Genomic DNA, 19,176 nt, shown 5'->3' on the forward strand with positions numbered 1-19,176 from the left:
CTTTTTTTGGTTGAACTTTATGCTGGATTAATGAGATGAAACATGCTCAGAACATCATTGCAGAGGTCCCAGAAGATCTGCTGTAAACTGGGGATGCTGTCAGACGCTTTACATAGTGGATTTCTCTAATTCTCAGATTAATTTGGCCTTGGCGATGTTTGGTGTAACATACTACATTGTATTTGTTCGTTCAGTTGCTCAACATGATTTCCTTATTCATAATGGATGAGCTAATTTGGTCTCTACTACACACTTTGCTCATAAGCAGTTTCTCTTCTTCAGTTTGATATATTTAGAACTGGAGCGTGTGTTGTATGAATTTGCAGTCATTTTTCCCCTCATTATCTTCCTCAGCTCTTGAGGTATAATCATTGCTGAGACCAGCCATTATTAACCAACTCTGCCATCTGACCGCGGTAATATCATGCTTGTCGGTGCTGCCTCTGGACGGGAGCTTCTGCAGTGCTCCTGAAGTGCTTTAATTAGAGTTATTAAGCAGCACTCTCTTCTTCTCCAGCCAAGGAACCAGTTATACTGGTTGGGAAGAGCTCTCAGCACAGTGAGAAGAGCAAGCAATATGCGATATATTACCATTCTTCTAAGCATATTTCATTCAATGGTTGAATTAGCAGTATGATGACGGCGCCAGCTGAGAATGTCTCTGTAGGCCTGTTGTGTTTCAGATCTACAGCATGATGTTTGTTCCATTAGTCATAATCTCTCAGCTTGTAGCAATAAATTTGTTTCTCGGTAGGATGGGAGCCTCTGACAACATCTCAAGGGGGAGGAGCACCTTCATGGAGGAGCTGCTGGAGGCCTCAGAGATCCTGTCCCGTGCCACAGCTCGCTCTCTGGTCATCCTTGATGAACTAGGCAGGGGTACCAGCACACACGATGGGATCGCCATTGCCTATGCTACCCTGGAGTTCTTCATCAGAGACGTAAGTCACTGTACAAGCACAGAAGTGGTTATGGTGAAGAACCTGCCCTCTGTTTTAGTACTGTTTTTAACATGCTCTCACCGGCTTCACTTCGTGTGGCCACTTGTAGGACAAGGCGAACAGAAAACAATAAGGAGCAGACTAGGGATGTGCATTCTGTGTAATTTTGATATTTGAGTATCTGTAAAGTTCGTGAACGATTAAGAGAAATTAGCTAACACCAGAGCTGAGTGCTCCTTCTCAGTCACGTCCTTAACAGTGTGTCCTTGGCATAGCAAAGGCATAGCAAAGTGGAACAGCAAGTGATGTAATAGGCCTATACCTACATACTTGCAAATAAGAGTTAAGTCACCACGTTACTTTCCTGTTAAAACATAAAATTACAATTTCACTGAATCGTTAGACTGTATGTATTCTGCAACTTCATGTGATGAACTGTAATGAATACCTGAATAGTTATTTCAATACTCAAATACTGACACAGTATTTGAATATTATAATAGTAGATGCACAGATACACAGTAAATCTGTATCATCTGCCCTTTCCATTCCATCAATAGCGAGATCGTATGTGACTCGCATCTGGAGTTATGAGCCAATGAAGACAAGTTAAGTCACACGCCATCTCCCTCTCACTGTGTTTAAGTGGTGGATTCTTGTGTCTGTCATCTGTCCCTCACCTCTAATCGGTGGATTTCTGTGTCTGTCTATATTTTGCCTGAAATTGACCATTGGAAACACAGGAAATCACCAAAGACTCGTCCATCACGTCAAAACGCTTTATTTTTCGTTCCTCAAACACAGACGTGAGTGGTGTGTAAAAAGTTTGCAACAGCCAAAGTTGCTTCAGTGGTTTTAGAAAGTAGTGATGAGGATAATATTTATCTACTATTTTATTCATACATTTCTCTACTTTTATGAATCTAAGACTTTAGTAAACCCATTTCAAGCACTAAAACAATTCGTCCACATGAGTAAAACTATGTTTTCTCAAGCGATATTAAGAATTTCTAAAACCACATTTTCTCAGCTTTCGGGCCCATTTATCTCTTTACACAGTGCTCCAGGTCAAAAGGGCCTCATTAGAGAGAGAGCTGAGATTGTTCTGTACATCTTGATATATAATATGTGGGTATCATGTCATATGCAAGTGCCTTTAAAGGCGATTTTTAAGAATATATGCAAAAATCAAAAAAATTTCCTCAGACCCCAGAGAGTTAACTTGTGTTTCTTTGTTTCAGAGATACGAGGTTTACTTATGACAGCAAGGTTTTGTATATTGCCTTTCAAAAGCCTTCCTTTCATACTCAGATTAACCAAGCCAGGTCTGTCTTTAATAATCAAACCACTGCTTAGCATCAGCCTTAACTGAAAAATCATGTGGTTGTGTCCTGAGTGTTTGAAAAGCTTAAAGGATAGCTGGAGGATGAGAGACGTTGTTTATTTGAGCCGTTCCTCTCAAGGATGAATATAATGGAGTTTCTTGCTGTGTGTGCCTTTGAACAAAGGGCCTGTGGTTTAAAAAATTCACCTTTTCATTAATATTTATTGTAAGTTTAATAGGGAATTATCATCTGAAGAACAATTTATCTCTGAGAAATAAAGTTCGTTTGGCCCTTAGGACAAAACCACATGGAATATTCTCTTCTGTTATCTTAGTGTGTTCAAAGACATGCATTTTCTGTTCTCTGAAGTGAAGAGAAATCTAAAAATCTGTTTGTAGTCAAAGGTACATTTTAAAATAAGCTTGCATTGTAATACATATATGAAGTGCAGTGTGAATTTTACATAGACGTTGTAATCATTTGCATTATTTTATGTAAATATTTTACTTTATTTGGTAGCTGCTTTTGCCCAGAGTTACTTATAATGCTGGGTAACTTTGGGAGTCTAGCTGAAGCATCAGTATAGAGGTGGCCTCCATCGGGAACTTAACCTCCGGTCTCTTCTGTGGGGCAGTGATGTTATCTGCTATGATACCCAGCCTAGTGACTTCACTAAATTGTAGCTTGTATTTCCAATATTGGGCTGGTTATTATAAAATTACTGATTATTATTAAATTTTCTAATTTCTTGGCAATTTTATTTACTGCCCATAAATTGTGCACTCCTCGCTACAACAGTCTGCTTTATAGTGTCCATGTATCAGGCTACTTGATTTTCTTTATTTACTCAGTTTAAAAGCATATCCAAGTCTCCTGGGGGTCGCTCTAATGGGCCCATGAGAACTAACACTCACAGTTATGCAGGGAGATGCACCTGTAGCCTAGATACACCATCTCCCTTTCTGTCTGGAGCACGTGTACGGTAGCTGTTTGATTACAGATTGAATATCAGTATGTTGGCAGGCTTTGTTTGAGAATAAATAAGTCTGACATTCATTTGACACATGGGTTATTTTTGGATTAGATATGGAGCCTGAAATTCTGCATTTCACCAGGGCTAGTAAGTTTCAGTCCTGTCTGACAGCCAGACGTGCCCTTACTGACCTGTGTGAATGTAATAACACCAGAAACTCATTTTAAAGGGCAGAAGTGCTGATTAGGCAATAACAATAAACTTCAGGTGCAGGTATCGCTGGAGGTGAAGCACTGCTGTTCTGCCTGCTTCCTCTGGGTATTGCACACTGTTGCGTGTGTTGGGGGAGAATACTCTGCATATGTGCTTTTTCCCTCTTTCTCTCTCTCTCTCTCTCTCCCCCCCCTCTCTTTTTCTCTCTATCGCTACCTCTCTCTCTCTCTCTCTCTCTCTCTATATATATATATATATATATATATATATATATATATATATATATATATATATATATATATATATATATATATATATATATATATCTGTGTGTGTGTGTGTGTGTGTATGTAGCAGTTACATTCAGATGCATGTACGGGCGCTAACTTGTAACTGCTGCACTATTTAAATTGAGTTCAAACTGTATAATAATATAATATGCATTGTGCAGCTGGGATAAAGCCTTGGGTTTTTCTTACTGTGTCTTCTCCTCTCTTTATGTCTGGTTACCTTTCCTTGTCTTTGCTGTTCTGTAAACCATAGGCCTGCTGCAGTCAGGCGCTGAGTGAGGTTGTACCACCTGCTACCTTTGTGTGTACATGTGTAAAGGGTATTATTATCCTGCATGTGTTTTGGAGCTGTGTGACAGTGTACCACGCTGCAGAGATCTTGCATAAAGTGTCATACCTGCAATTTTGCTTTCAGTGTTGACAAGTGAATGACAAAGATGCTCGCACATTTGGAAATTGAAGTTGCTGTGTATGTGGTGGAATGATGCACCTGAAGTTTTAATATGAAACCAGGGTATATCCAGGGCATAGCATTGTTGATGCTGATGCAAAAATGGGCACATATAAATTTGAGCTGTGCTCATGTACTTGGTTAACTATTTCATATGCCATATATCCTGCTATAATATAAAAGTGCCTTAAAGCAGCATTATGCGAGAATTAGTATTTTTTTGGTCTTGGGAACCCCCTACAGTTGGAGTGTATTTCATTTTTACACCACTGTCATCAATATAATATATATATTGATGACAGTGGTGTAATATATATTATATAATAATATATATTACACCACTGTCATCAATATAATATGACATGGTTGTCATGTACACACCCCTTTCATGTACACATGCATTTGTTGACAAGCTGAAGGATACAGAATCCGACTCCCCTTTTTGTGCATGGTTGTCATGCAGGCATATGGCTGCCACAGATTACACTTATGATTTTTTTGTTTCTATTTGTAAACAACCAAAATCACAAGTGTAATCTGTAGCATCCAAATGCCTGCGTGACGCACTTGCATGCAAAGGGGAGTTGAATTCTGCCAGGGTGATGGAATTCAGCATAACACTGGAATTGACAACATCAGGATTTGGTTAGAGGATGTTGCAAACTTTCAAGGCTTAGAGATTGAAAAAGACTGACCAAACTTTTTGGCGTGAGATGAATTAATTTCCTTGCATGCCAGCCTGAAACGGGACTGAGGTAGATGACTTTTGGCATCTGGAAAAACTACAAAACTCTGTGAGACAGGAATGACACAGATAAGCTTACAGCCTTTGTTCACAGTTTTTATAAGTAACATTTGCAGGGATGTATGCTCTGCCGTCAAACGGGATTGTGTTCCCGTTAGCCATGAGACTGTCTTGCAACCTTTTACCTCTTTTAGCTCTTGCCAACAAGTAAAAGCCAGTCTGAGATTTACTCTTGTCTGGTCTCTTGCCGGGTCACTCTTTTTCTCTTGCTTGATTCCTCCAACATCATCTTCTGTCTTTTGGCAGCCATAATGTCCATGCTGGGAATACCGAAATACTTTGTATACCGAGCTAAAGACCCACAGTTGTTGATGTGTGATGTGGTGCCGTAAAGCGCTACACAGTTCTTGCGAAAGGTTTTGTGCCTGCTCCTCCAAAGTTACATAGCACTATAGCAGGCATTACATAGCATATAGCAGGACCTGGAGTGGAAGTGACAGAAACGCCATTCTCCCTATTATAAGTCAGGGTGCCATCGAAATGATTTTAAAGCTGTCATTTTAAGGTAAAATTGTTGCATAATGTTGCTTTAATCTGAGCGTGTTGCCAAGGATGCATTGTTAAGGACGTGATTTGAGAAGGCAGACATAGTGTGACTGTAACTATACTAACTACTACTATAACTACTACTACTATACCAGCAGCTGTTAGGTAGAACCAAAGACAGTGAAAGACATTTCTCTCAGTGTTACCTTGACAAACTTACCTGCTGGCATATCATCCACTGTAAAACCCCATGAGTCCTCACTATCTACCACTGAACCACTTAGCTCCTTAGCGCCTCTGAATCTCAATCTTTGTGTGACATTAAAACTGTTTAACCCCTAGTGATCAAAAGATTCCCTTTGGCTATTTTGGAATAATAAAACGTGTTTTCACATATACACGTCTGTCTGTTGCTTAATCTTCTTTTATGCCTGCTAGAGCTGGTGCACCAGTTAACTCTGTTTGTGTATTCTATAGAAGAACTACAAGAATTGTGTTGCCTTAAATGGCCCATATCATGGAAAACTGAATTCCTGGCTGTTATTTTTTCCTAAATAAAAGTGTCTGACATACTATGTAAACATTGTTATGGTTTTAAAACATACCATTTACTCCCCAGTTCATACAGTCTATATATGATAGCAAAAATATTGTTTTTGTGATTTCACACAAATGAAGACATTACATATATCTGCCTTTCTAGCCTAAAACAGTTTAGCCCCACCCATTCATGCTGAAGTAGTAAAGAATGTTTCAAATCGGAACAGAGCTCATTTACATATATCAGTCTTAAAGGGACAATAACAAAAACAGTTTAATTATTTTTAAAGGATAAAGAGAGGTTGGAAAATGGTCATGTATAATGAATTATGACTGTTTTTGGTACATTAAAACCCACCAATGTCATAAGCGGACTTTTCTTCTACCCCGCAGTTAACTGAACATCCATTCACTCGGATACTCAAATACTAGAAATCCAGAAAGTCAGAATGCATATCGCTACAAAGGTAATAAGATACTATTGCCATACAATTATTTAAAACAGGTAAAATATTTAAAAATAATCTAGAAGGTTGTATAATTGTGTAATATTCATGCAACCATCTCAAAATGACATTGTGTTAAGATACAATTCTTTACAGTGAATGACAACTGCACGACAACTGATATCAACCTTTGAACTTTATTTCAATCATAGCTGCTTTCCCTTCCTGATGATTTGCTTATAGTACTGGTCTACAGAACCATATCGAGAGTGAGCTAGTGTGTGTGCTGGTTGGCATGGCAACAAGGCTGGTCCCGCTCTTGTCCACTCACCTGTGCCGTATCTGAGAATGTAAATGCGTTTGTTGTGTAACACTCCTGAATGCAGCGCTGTGGACTGGCTGCCTTCTTGTGCTGAGCATCGCTGCACTCTGGCTGCAGGAGAAAAGGCCTGTTGCCATAGCAAAGCGCTTTGCTTGCATGCAGGAAGCAAAGCTGCCCGGCTGTTTGCTGGCAAAGCTGCTCCTCTGTTATCTGGACCGAGCTGATCTGAGATGCATGTCTCTGAATGGAGAGAGTGAGAAGGAGGCTTGGAGTTGCTTGAAACCATGATAAGACCACTTGAATGCTTGGACTGAGGAGGGTAGGTTTGCCTGTGTCAGTTGCGCACCAGGCATTGAAGTGATGGTCGGGCCAAAAATCAGTGGCACATATTGTGGAGAAGACCCAGAGAATGCCATTATTTCTGCTCAGGAAAATGCTCTTTTATTGAACAAGCACAAAAGGCAACAAAAACAGCTGGAATAGCACGGTCACTTCTGGCCATTTGATGTCTCTTTATGGTAGACTCAAAACCCACACTAACTAAACCCACAGCCTAGCACAATAAAGCACCATAAACACATACACATATCTTAAACCAGCAAACAACAACAAAAACAGGGCGGCGCAGCTTAGCGTACCACACCTGTAAAGCCCTTTCTGTAACATGGAGCGAGTGGCAGCCACCACAGTATTGTGCCGCAAATGAAGCTGATCAGGCAAGACTGTCTGACATACTGTTATCTCTAACTACTTTCCCCAATATGAAAATTACCAACAACTTAATTTGGTGGTCTAAGTGCTAATTTGGTGCTCCAATATAGGCTAATGGTTGCCATTCTCTGTGAGGCACTGAAATTACCATGCAGACTGCAACTGTTTGGCCATGTACTTGGACAAATATTACTGGGTGGTATTGATTAAAATTCATGGTAATTTCCAAATTTATTATGGTATCAGATTATATTTTTGAAAGTTAAAAGACATTAATAAATAATTAATAGGTGAACGCACGCCTTCTGAATACTGCTCCTCTGTGCTAAAAGAATTTCTTACAAACCTGACATGACTTGTAATCTTGAGAGAGTAAGAAAAAAAAAATATCAAATGGAACTGTACGTGTTACAAAATTTAACCAGACTGCAAATAGGTTTCAAATATTTATTTCTTTTTAATATTCTTTCAAAACAGTCTGAAGCACCCAGCAAAAAAACTGATCAGACTAAAAGATCATCTGGAATTGGAGGTAGTACTGGTATTTTGTTGTGGATGTAGTGTCTTTGTAGTTATAAACAATTACATTGGCAGTAAGTGTGTTTTTGCCATTAAATCTATATAAATATAATAAATACAAGTAAACATAAATACAGTAGAAAGTAACAAGAATTTATTATTGCAAAAATATAGTTGATGTCATATGAGCTAGGTTGAAGTTTGGTAACGTGTCTCCTGAGTGAACAGCCATCACATGCATTTGTTAAATTCCATCAGTAGCACATCTGATTGACTTTAATAAAGGAATGATTAAAGTCAATCGGTAGTAGATGGAGTATTAGATGATATAAATTAGATGATACAAATAATACCGGGCTTCCTCAAGGCAAGAGTTGCAAAAAAAAGTACTACTTAATTTATTAAAATGATTTGCATTTCTTGCAATATTAATATTTTCCTGAGCAACTGAGCACTTCATGCCCAGATGATTTTTGTTCTAATTTTCTCAGGTGTCTTTTGCACAGTACTGTATATTGCCAGCATAGCTCAAAAAATGCCTGCCTGTGCCCCAATTTTTAAGACCAACAATAGCATTGCCAGCAAAATGAACTAAACTTACAGCCATCATCGCAAAGCTTGACTTACACTGTAGTCCTCAAACAGACAATTTATGTCAGTAAAATTCAAACTTGCCAGAGGCTGTCTGAATCCTCCACCTGCAACATCATGATAACCCCTCCATGCTTCTCCTGTTCCCACACCTGCACAGTGGTCTCCTCAGCCCACCCTCATAGGCAAACGCTTAAAGACACCAATAACAGCACAAATGAACACATTCCTCTCTGGAGCAAAATAGACATGCGCATTAATGAGATACGCACACACGCACATGCACGCACACACGCACATGCACGCACACACGCACATGCACACACACTCTCTCACGGTCTGCCAGGGGGCTGATTATGCCCATAAATTTAATAGATGGGGAGGAAGTGTCACTTTGCTCTTTGTAAAGCCAGTTTACCCAGCAGACGGCTCCCAAGTAGATAAGACATGAAATAATCAAATATTCCAGATGTTAAAGTGCCTTTATTCACCATGCTCTTTTAAAGCAATCAGTTATATATTTTTTTTCCCCCTCTAGGAAAATAATTAGTGTTTCGTGTGCTCTAGCCATTCATTCACAAAGGGTGTGAATATTAACACCTGTTGCTGAATAATAATGTTAATCAGACATGCTAATTAGCGCTCAGTTTGTGAAAAAGCTGCATGCTGATACTTTTTTTTTTTTCATAATATTGTATGTTTTGCAGGTGAGGTGTCTGACCCTGTTTGTGACCCACTACCCCCCACTCTGTGAGCTGGAGAAGCTCTACCCACAGCATGTTGGAAACTACCACATGGCCTTCCTGCTCAACGAACCAGAGACTGCAGCTGATGGTACACATGAGCAGTGAAAGCAGTGAAAACAGGGGAAACCAACAGAATGGTCCTCACTTTGTTTTTAAGAAAAGCTACGTTTCATTTGTTTGAAACTGAAAGGACAAAACAATTTCTCTTAGCTTATAGAGGTTAAGTTTAGGGTTAGACTTAGAAAAAGACTTATTATATGTCGATAGTTGCATATCAGCGCTGTTGGAGCAAAACATTTTATCTTGAAAATGGTACTTTTATAGGGGAAGCAAAACTATGTTCTTCAATATACTTTACTGTGCAAAAGTCTTGGGCATCAATACACCAATACAACAGGGGGTCTTAGACAGCCAACAAAGTGGAAGTGTGTTTTGCAAGTAAAAATACCATATAACCTTAGAATAAATACGTATAGACTTAAATATAGTGAAACGTAACATGAATTTGATATGTTGGTTAGAAGAATACAGATAGAAGAACACAGGTTTGGTTCCTGACTTCTCACTGCACTCCAGCCATTCCACTGATTTGTTAAATTCCGTCAGCAGCACACCTGATTCAATATAATGAAGGATTGATTAGCTGAAGTGGATATTAGATGGAAACTGTTAATATAAGGCTTCCTCAAGGAAAGCTTTGGAAATGGTTATTTGTTTATTTGTATTTATTCTAATGTTAGCCAGATAATTAGCTTTACATGTCATTTTCTCAGAAGCCTGAGACTTTCGCACAGTACTGTATGTTAATTTATTGGTTCATTTATCCTGTGCTTGTATTCTGGGCTTGATTTTGACAGCAAACACTTCACTCTGATCCTGTCACAAGTTGTATAACTAATGTACTCCTCTATGCATTGAATTGGTTTGTTCTGCCGCTCTTTTTCCCTGCCATCATGCTCTGTAGTCACTAATAACTTAATAATATGATGTTAGTTAGGTAGTTACTAGCTATAGAAGCAGTGTAGGAGTGAACACAAAAGCATTTAAATTAATAAAAAAGCATAAAGTCGACTTTGTTAACACCAGCAGTTGATCCATTACGCAAGTATGTTCTCTCATTCCTTAGTCCTTTTGATGTATTTTCACAATTGATACATGAATCAGTGCACTTATGTAAAGTAACTGTGTCACATCTTTATTATCTAGTGTTATGTTGACATGTTGTTTGTTGCTTTAAGTTTAAATTAATATATTTTTACACACTGCTTAAACAGTTTATAAGAGAAATGGTTCCTTTAGATGCTTTTTTGAGTATACATGGAAATTTTGTGTGTTGACAGTGTGTGGGCACACACACTTTGGGGTCTAGGTGCTTAGAAAGCCGAATGATAGCCACATGTCCAAATATCATTAAACCACTATGCATGAACTATGGAGAATTTTGTGAGAGGTGGTCATAAGATTGAGACATGTAAAATGAGTAGAATGGTTGCTTCTGATTCAGAGCCTACAAACCTTGAACTCTGATTACTGCGTCACATCTGTAGTATTTGTTGCAGTGTGGAATTATAAAAAGAGAGAGCATTCTCCTTTGGTTTTGAAAAATGAATATTATTGAACTAAATGCAATAAATTTGAAACTGAAAACATCATTCTAATGGCAGTTTAGTGCTGTTTGATAGAAAACTCCCAACACACAGCCAGCAAGAGTGAGTTATGCATGGCCTTGAGTCTCTTGCATAATAAATCTCTTCCTCCTCACCCACTGAACAGTGTGCGTATCCACTCGACAGCGGCTGACTCTGTTCTAAAGTAGCCTTAAGGTTCTAAGGTGCATTAGTTGTGTGTGAGAATGTGCTTTGTGGGCAACTTTAGAGCTAACTTTCAATTATGGTTTAAAATTGAAGGTGTTGGCATGAGAATGCCACAGATTTAAAATTCCAGTCATTAGCATGAGAAAACTAAGCTAAATTGCAAGCTGTATTTGGGTAGATAGTTTAATGGATTCTCTATGTCCTTTCACAATTAACTTGTAATGGCCTGTATGTGGACCTACACTTCAGTTCTCCGCTCTTAAAACTATATTACTTCCATATTAGTTTGATAGTAGTTACTAAATAATTTGTAGTAGTTACTGAATAATAACCTTAAGATACTAAGACTAGGGTTAAGTGGGTTAACCACATTATTTACATTGTCATTTAAGGGATATCCAAACATGATTCATGCATTTAGTTCTTGCCTTGTATCTCTCTTGGAAACTGTAATGCTGTTTGTTTTAGGATTAGCCCTACTTCATTGTAGCAAAAGTTACACTTTCAGTTTCTCGAGTGCTTGCCTCTGAAAGGATTTTATAACACTTTTCATCTCTCTCTTTTCTCTTTTTTCCATGCAGAGGAGGAGGTGCAGCCAGAGTTCATCACTTTCCTCTATCAGCTGACAGAGGGAGCAGCAGGCCGGAGCTATGGGCTGAATGTGGCGCGGTTGGCCAACATCCCCGAGAGCATCCTCGGGACCGCTGCGCTCAAGTCCAAAGAGCTGGAGGCCATCGTGAACAGCCGCAGGTACAGTATGTGGGCTATGTGGACTTACACAACTTTCTAAAGCACTGTATGTACAGTGACTGAAGCCATGGACCTGTGGCCTGACCTATTATTTCAGCTCAGGCAAAATAACTTCCACTAGCCTATCAACGTCCAGTTCTGTTCACACACACATTCTTGTTCTGAGTTTATCCTGTCTGTTCTGTTACACACAAAACAGATGATAAATGTTACTCAGGACTGCTGGATCTACACTGTCTTAAAAATAAAGTTCTTAGCATGGATATATTGTTTTAGAAATTGTAGCTGACAGTTAATTGCCACATAAATAATTGCGATTAACAGTTTGTTTTTTGTTCATTGCATTTAACTAGTACAAGCCTGAAGTGACCAATTTGGCTGATTCTATCTTACTTCTTAGATAAGTTTGCTTAGTAGCTAACACATTGTTCCGATGTTAAATGATACTCAAAGCTGTTGTGTTCACGCACAAACACAACTTATGTAGTGTCAAAGCAACAGTTGAGAGTAAAACTACAAGCAAAACGCACATTCTGCTAGCATACATGCTATAAACGTTAGAATTGGCTACATAGCTAACAAATAAACAAAAATCACTCATGCTGCCCTCTAAATGTGTTATAGCACCAAGTATAAACTGTTCATTAGACCTATGATGTGTCACAATGAATTTACATTAATTTGTCTTAACACTAAGCACCAAATTCACATTCTGCTTGTTGCATTATCTCAAATAACTGCAATTAAGTGATGATGTAACAGTTGTGAAAAGCCTAAACGTTTACATTATGCTGAGTTTGTTTAAACTTTTTAAAAGGTACTTTACACTCACACATTTAATTTACAATGTTCCTAAAGCCCACCTATGAGATTTGTTGGGGTTTATGTACCAAAAACAGAATTCATAATTCATATGTCATAAATGATCATGTAAAACTAATTTTCCAGCCTCTATTTTCTCTTATGGAATTCTACAGGCTGCTTTGTTACAGTGCCTTTAAGACAGTGTTTATGTAAGATACCTTTAAATGACCTCTGTTCTGATTGACCTTGTACTGTGCCACATTTAAAAGAGCTGTCTAGGTTGAAACACTGTTGAACTACAATGTGAGTGAGTGGGGCTAAACTGCTGGAGACTGGGTAGACATTTTACATTTACATGTTCTTCCAGAGTGACTTACAGTTTAGTCATGTTCCAGAGGTGGGTGAATGCAGCATTAGGAGTTTTGCCCCAGGATGTATTGGTGTAGAGTGGTGTGTTTGCCCCAGGCTGCCATGTGAAGGCCAGCAGTATTACCCGCTGCACTATATCAACCACCACACAGGCAATAGGCGAATATTTATGCTTATTGTTTTTTGTGACATCACAGAAGCAGTGGATTCAAAACAGGCTGGTTTTGAGTTTAACTTTCATAAATGGACTATGTGGTCCAAAAGAATGTTTACATACTACATAAGAATGTTTACATACTACATAAAGTTCTTTTATTTACAAAAAAGAGGAGAAATTGTTTTTCTAAAATGTTTTTTTTTACAAAGGCAAAAGTGGTTCTTTCTTTGGCATCGTTCCAACAAAAAAAAAACCCTTTATAGCGACCTTATTTTAAAAGTGTGCCTGTACTGCAGTCAGTGCAATAAAAATAAACTTGACTACTGCTCCTTTATGATTGATTGGTTTAATCCTGATTTGGATTTGACCAATTCAAAATTGGTGGTGCCTGACCCGATGGATTAAAAACGTTCTGCGGACCGAATCAGAGGAAAGCAGTGTCAATTTGAGATGCTTGAATGTGCTTTTGCTTGCACTTTGATATTAACTGACTTGCAGGTACTGAAAGGCTTTTGGAAACAAAAATTGGGTCCCAATCTGCTTTTAGATTTGATATTGCAATCATTTCTAGTGTTATACGCAAGCTTGATGTTACACCTACAGAAGAACATGTTCTTGTGTATCTGTGTGCATCAGAGTGACAGTTCTGTTTACCTTATATTAATATCACTTAGCTTTTTCCGACTATTGTACCTGCCGTGGTTGTAATATCTGTTATCACAGAGTGATTGAATTGTCTAAATGCATATTGGATCATTGTTGGGAAGTGCTAAATCATGTCAGTGACAAAGCAAACGTGTTCCTGCTGCTGCAGCACTGCAGGCTGCTTTCCATAGATCTTTATCACGTACTGTGTATGCAGGCCAGTTGGACTTGTTGCAAGCACTTCCCTTTATAGCTTATATTTATTTTAGTTAACATCAAAGTATTCAGATTAGCATGAGTTCTACAGCTCTAGGCACAAATGAGGTGACAAAGAACAATCATTTGTATTTCTCAACAAAGAAAATATGTCTGTAATGTGTAGTTCATTTTTATTCAATATGATTATTATGCGTGTTGTACAACCCCATTTCCAAAAACTTGGGACGCTGTGCAAACTGAATGAAAACAAAATGCAATAATGTGCAAATCATTTAAACTCTATATTTCATTGAAAATAGTGCAAAGACAACATATCAGATGCTGAAACTGAGAAATTTTATTGTTTTTTGAAAAATATTTGCCCATTTTGAAATTGATGCCAACAACACATTCCAAAAAAGCTGGGACAGGGGAAACAAAAGCCTGGTAAAGTTGTGTAATGCTAAAAAAAACACTTGGTGGTTATTTGGAAACAGGTCATTAACATGATTGTGTATAAAAAGAGTATCTCAGAGAGGCCGAGTCTTTCAGAAGTAAAGATGAGGAGGGGTTCACCACTCTGTGAAAGACCGCATGAGCAAATAGTGCAACAATTCAAGAATAATGCTTTTCAGTGTAAAATAGCAAAGAACTTTTGCTTTTCATCGTCTGTGGTACATAACATTAAAAGATTCAGAGAATCTTTGGGCTCTCAGGTGGCACTGCATTAAAAATAGACATGAAGTGTAGTGGAAATCACTGCTTGGGCTCAGGAACACTTCTAAAAACCACTGTCTGTGAAAACAGTTTATCACTGCATCCACAAATGCTAATTAAAACTCAAACGCAAAGAAGAAACCATATATAAACAGGATCCAGAAACGCTGCCACCTTCTCTGGGCCTGAGCTCATTTAAAATGGGCTGAGGGGAAGTGTTCTGATAAATCATCCACTGAAAACATTTGGGGAAATATTAAATGAAAAACACAACAAAGGAGACCCTGAACTGTTGAGCAGCTGAAATCCTATATCAAACAAGAATGGGAAAACATTTGGCTTAAAATCTTGGGGAAAAAAACAGAACAGAAAAACAGAAAATATCCAATTTATCCAAGAATTTTTTTCCCTCTGTAGTGTAGGTAGATACAGCTAAATGAGCTCGCCCATTGGTTGGGACTTCAGGAGCTGAACTGAAAGCCTAATGCTAACAATAGAAAGTGACAGTGGAAAGGAATCAACCAATCATGTTGTGATTTCCAATGGGTGGGACTAGATTTGTGAGAGAAAATGTCACTCTAGGCCTTCTGGAAGTTCTAGATATGTCACTGATTGTAAATACAAGTCATAGTTTAAGCAGGTTTCAGTCAGTTGTTAGAAAAGAAATACAGCAACTGCAGCTCTGTCAGGGCTCTTTACTGAGGGAGTCACTGTGAAACTGCTGTTTACATGTTAAATTATGTTAGAAGCTCCAAAACACAGAATATCTTTTACAAGCTTTAAACATTAATGTTTAATCTAGAATGGCCAAAAATTAGCTTTGCACTAACATATTAGATGCTGCCAGATATTATTTTTTTTTTTTTTCTTGTTTTTGACCATGTTTTATACGGCCTGAACTGAAGGCTGAGCTCTTATAGTCCGATAGGTGTAATTACCATACCATGAACAACTGTACTATAATTATAATAAACAGGGGAAGCAAAAAAGTTAACTGCTCCCTTTTTCTTTGTTTTTCTTTAGGAAAACTGTGAAGCTGCTATCTGAAGCCTGGAAAATCACTAACAGGGAAGCATTGCTCGAGTGGAAAAAGTTAAACCTTTAATGAGGGGAGTGCTAAGCTAGTGAAAAACTGCAGTTTGTGCTAATCTCCCCTCCTCACAGTTATGAGCTGCTGCTGTGAATCCTATTAACATCTCCACCTTTTGCTCATTAGACCTTTATCATAAGGATTCATAAAGCCATCTATTCTCTTTTGTAGGAAGATTCAAGGTGCTATATTGTAGGACTAGTGCACTTGAGAAAAGATGTGCAGAAAAATGGTGTGTACACAATGACTGAAAAAAGAATAATGTCGTTAAAAATGATGTTTAATCAAATTAAATTAGAATCGCTTATTTGTTGTACGTCTGATCTATTTATTTATCTGGTTTTTTTTTACGTCAGGGCGTAGAGAGTAGAGAAGCCAATTCAGGGCATATGTTACTTCAATTACAATGTTATTTGTACATTAGTTTTTAGATTAGCAAACAGTTTACTTGGTTGGGTGACTGATTTTGAACCAGTTTACTTAACTGGTTCAAAATCAGTCACCTAAAATCTCTGTTACTAATTAATAATAAGGGTGCACTGATAAGGAAATTGTGAATCAAGGCGGCTGTTAGATATGTACATTGATGTTGGTGCCAGTACATACACATTTATAAAATGTGGAAATTGAGACTATGTCTAGACTATGGACTAGATTTACAAAGAAATATAACATTTATTTCTGCAGGGTTAAAAATGCAGTAAAATTAATGAAATGTAGATATTTTAGCACAGTAACCCAGAATCACCTAAACAGAGTGCAATATATGGATCACCAAATATTTGAATTCTGTGTTTGAAATATCTGTCTAATTATAAAATGGTTTGAAATGTCAGACTGATAGAATAATGTAATATATAATATTGTGCAAAAGTTGTAGGTACACGAGAGCATTAGATTTAAAAAGTTGTTTATCTGTTTATTTGCACAGACATACACTAATTATAATAAATGCAAAAACATTCATATTTTAAGCAGTGATTTTTACGTATCTCAGTGTTTTGTTGAACCATTTTTCTAACTGTAATAATATAATTTGTAGTTTTCATCAAACACCTAGTTTGGCTACTCAATACTTTGTGTTAAATCAAACTTGCTGGTGCTGGAATTTAACAAATCTTTGTGACGGCTGGAGGCATCCAGGAGAAATCTGGAACCAAACTTTTTTTTTCAGACTAGCTCACAAGATAACTACTTTTTGTGGGACAAAAATTGTATTTTGCATTTTAGTGTATTAATGTTTATTTGCATTTTCTCTAATATGCTAATACCGATATGATTCTGGTATCATTTTGCACACCATTACATGTAGCCTGCAGCATAACAATTTATTTAGAATTGTTTAACTTCCAAATGTCGCTGGACCAACATTGTGTCTTGTGTGATTTTATTCAGTATATCATTCCCATAAACATTTTCTTAACATAAACCTTGCAACATTAAAGCTACAGTATGTAAGTTTAGGGGATATGGAAATGTGTAATTACATGCAACAGAAGAACATTATGTAGCAAAAGTGCTTTGGACCCCCTCCCTGAGGGGATGCATCTGATGATTGAGAGCGTGTTGAAAAATTATTCAAACAGAACTCAGTCAAGTGAGTTGGTGAAAGATGTGTCTTCCATGGATTAAGTGAATTATCTACTATTGTCATCGTATCTTCATCAGTATAAGATTTGACCAAACCTGTTTATTTTTGCACTGCACTCAGGAGAAAGAGGAAAAACAGCTTATGTAAAAGTTACACCATTGCCTGTTTTTTAATTTTGTTTAGAAGCATTAAGGCTCCACCTCTGATGCCTGACTGAATGACTGCAGCTGATTCGCTAAGATTTCCTTGTGCTATTTTAACATATAAATCTTCCAGCGCCTTTAATGCCATGCTGTTGGCTTGGCACAAGGTGAAAGCTGAGGTGAATTATAATTGCTCTTCAGGAAAGTGTAAACAGATGGACTGAGGACATGAAGCGCACTCCATCCTTGCTGCATATGCAGTGGCTTTTCGCTGCTCTACTCAACCTACGCTGTTTTCTTTGCAAGGTTTTGCCTGAAATACTTGCACGTAATCCAGGCGTGCATGGACTTTTAGTAACCCTCTGAAGGAAAAATGTGCATAAAAAGAAAGATCACCAGTTTTTCCACAGGTGCTTCATGGATCTGTTCTCCTCTTTGTTGCTAAGCTCAAGGTGGTGACAGACGGACAGACAAGAAAAGTGTTTAAGCAAGGTAACTTGAAATGTGTGCAGAAAATAAAAATACAGCCGCTGTAGTCTAGACCAAAAAAATGCAAGTGGTCTGTTATTCTACACTCCTGCCTTTCCTGACCATTTATTGCCTGCCAGTTATAGGCAAATGTCATGAACTCTGATGTCTGGTGAGTGGAGTTAGTGGAATGAACACACATTTTTAGACGATGATGACTACACGTGATGAAGCCCAGCTGCTGAGCACTTTCTGTAAAGTTTGGTTTATCATGCAGTGTGATGCTATCTGGATTTTTTAAATATTTTTTTTCTACATTTCACTGAAAATACATCTCTGAAATGGTAACTTTATAAGAAAAGGAAAAAAAATGGAGAGATTTTATTCCAAATTATTTTGAATCATTTAATTATGAAATGTTCACACAGTGAAAAGGACAGTGGCCTTTATCAACTGATATTAAAAAAGTATGGTTTTAATGCAGCGGCGATCAGATGAAGCTGCTGGATTGCTCGTATTTGCTGAATTTTCTATTTTTTTTTTTGTTCGATAGAGTTTCTTGAAGGAATGTATGATATGTATGATATTCATTTAACACTAAACTGTCAATTCAGGTCAATCATTTGCAGTGTTATTGTACCCAGCACTATAAGGTGGGTAGTTACTATAGTTATTCAGTTAGGCATATTTGAGAAAATGTTCATGTATTTGATCATAGTCCTACTTTTTTATTCAAGTATATTTTCCCCGTTTACATTTTTTGTCATTAGCAATTAACTTCTAATTCTTTATATTTTTGAGGTTTATCATTTATTTTAGACCAAGAATGCAGAAAAAAACTTCTGTTCCTTTGTTGGTAGATGCTGGATGCACTAAGAAGTGTCACTGTAGATGTATAAATGACTCCGATCTAAAGTTTTTTGACCTACTAGTTTTGCACTGTTGGAAAGGTGCTTCTATTTTAATCGTTATTTCAACAGTTACATTTTTTACTTAAGTATGTGTTAAACCTGCTCCACCAACTAATGATCATCAGATGTTGACAAGTTATTTCTACTTAAAGGGAATGAG

General features: G+C 37.6%; 1 protein-coding gene across 1 annotated transcript in view; it reads left to right on the forward strand.

Moving 5' to 3' along the window:
• The window catches only part of msh3 (mutS homolog 3 (E. coli)), a 90,964-nt gene extending 74,690 nt beyond the window's left edge, over positions 1-16,274 (forward strand). The window contains exons 21-24 of the mRNA XM_036598947.1: positions 755-941; positions 9,321-9,447; positions 11,755-11,923; positions 15,837-16,274. Of these exons, the coding sequence (XP_036454840.1) occupies positions 755-941; positions 9,321-9,447; positions 11,755-11,923; positions 15,837-15,918 (565 nt within the window). The 3' untranslated portion in view covers positions 15,919-16,274. The remainder of the gene's footprint in view (positions 1-754; positions 942-9,320; positions 9,448-11,754; positions 11,924-15,836) is intronic.
• Positions 16,275-19,176: the final 2,902 nt, after the last annotated feature.

Source organism: Colossoma macropomum, unplaced genomic scaffold, assembly GCF_904425465.1.
Source record: "Colossoma macropomum unplaced genomic scaffold, Colossoma_macropomum, whole genome shotgun sequence".
Taxonomy (NCBI): Eukaryota; Metazoa; Chordata; class Actinopteri; order Characiformes; family Serrasalmidae; genus Colossoma; species Colossoma macropomum.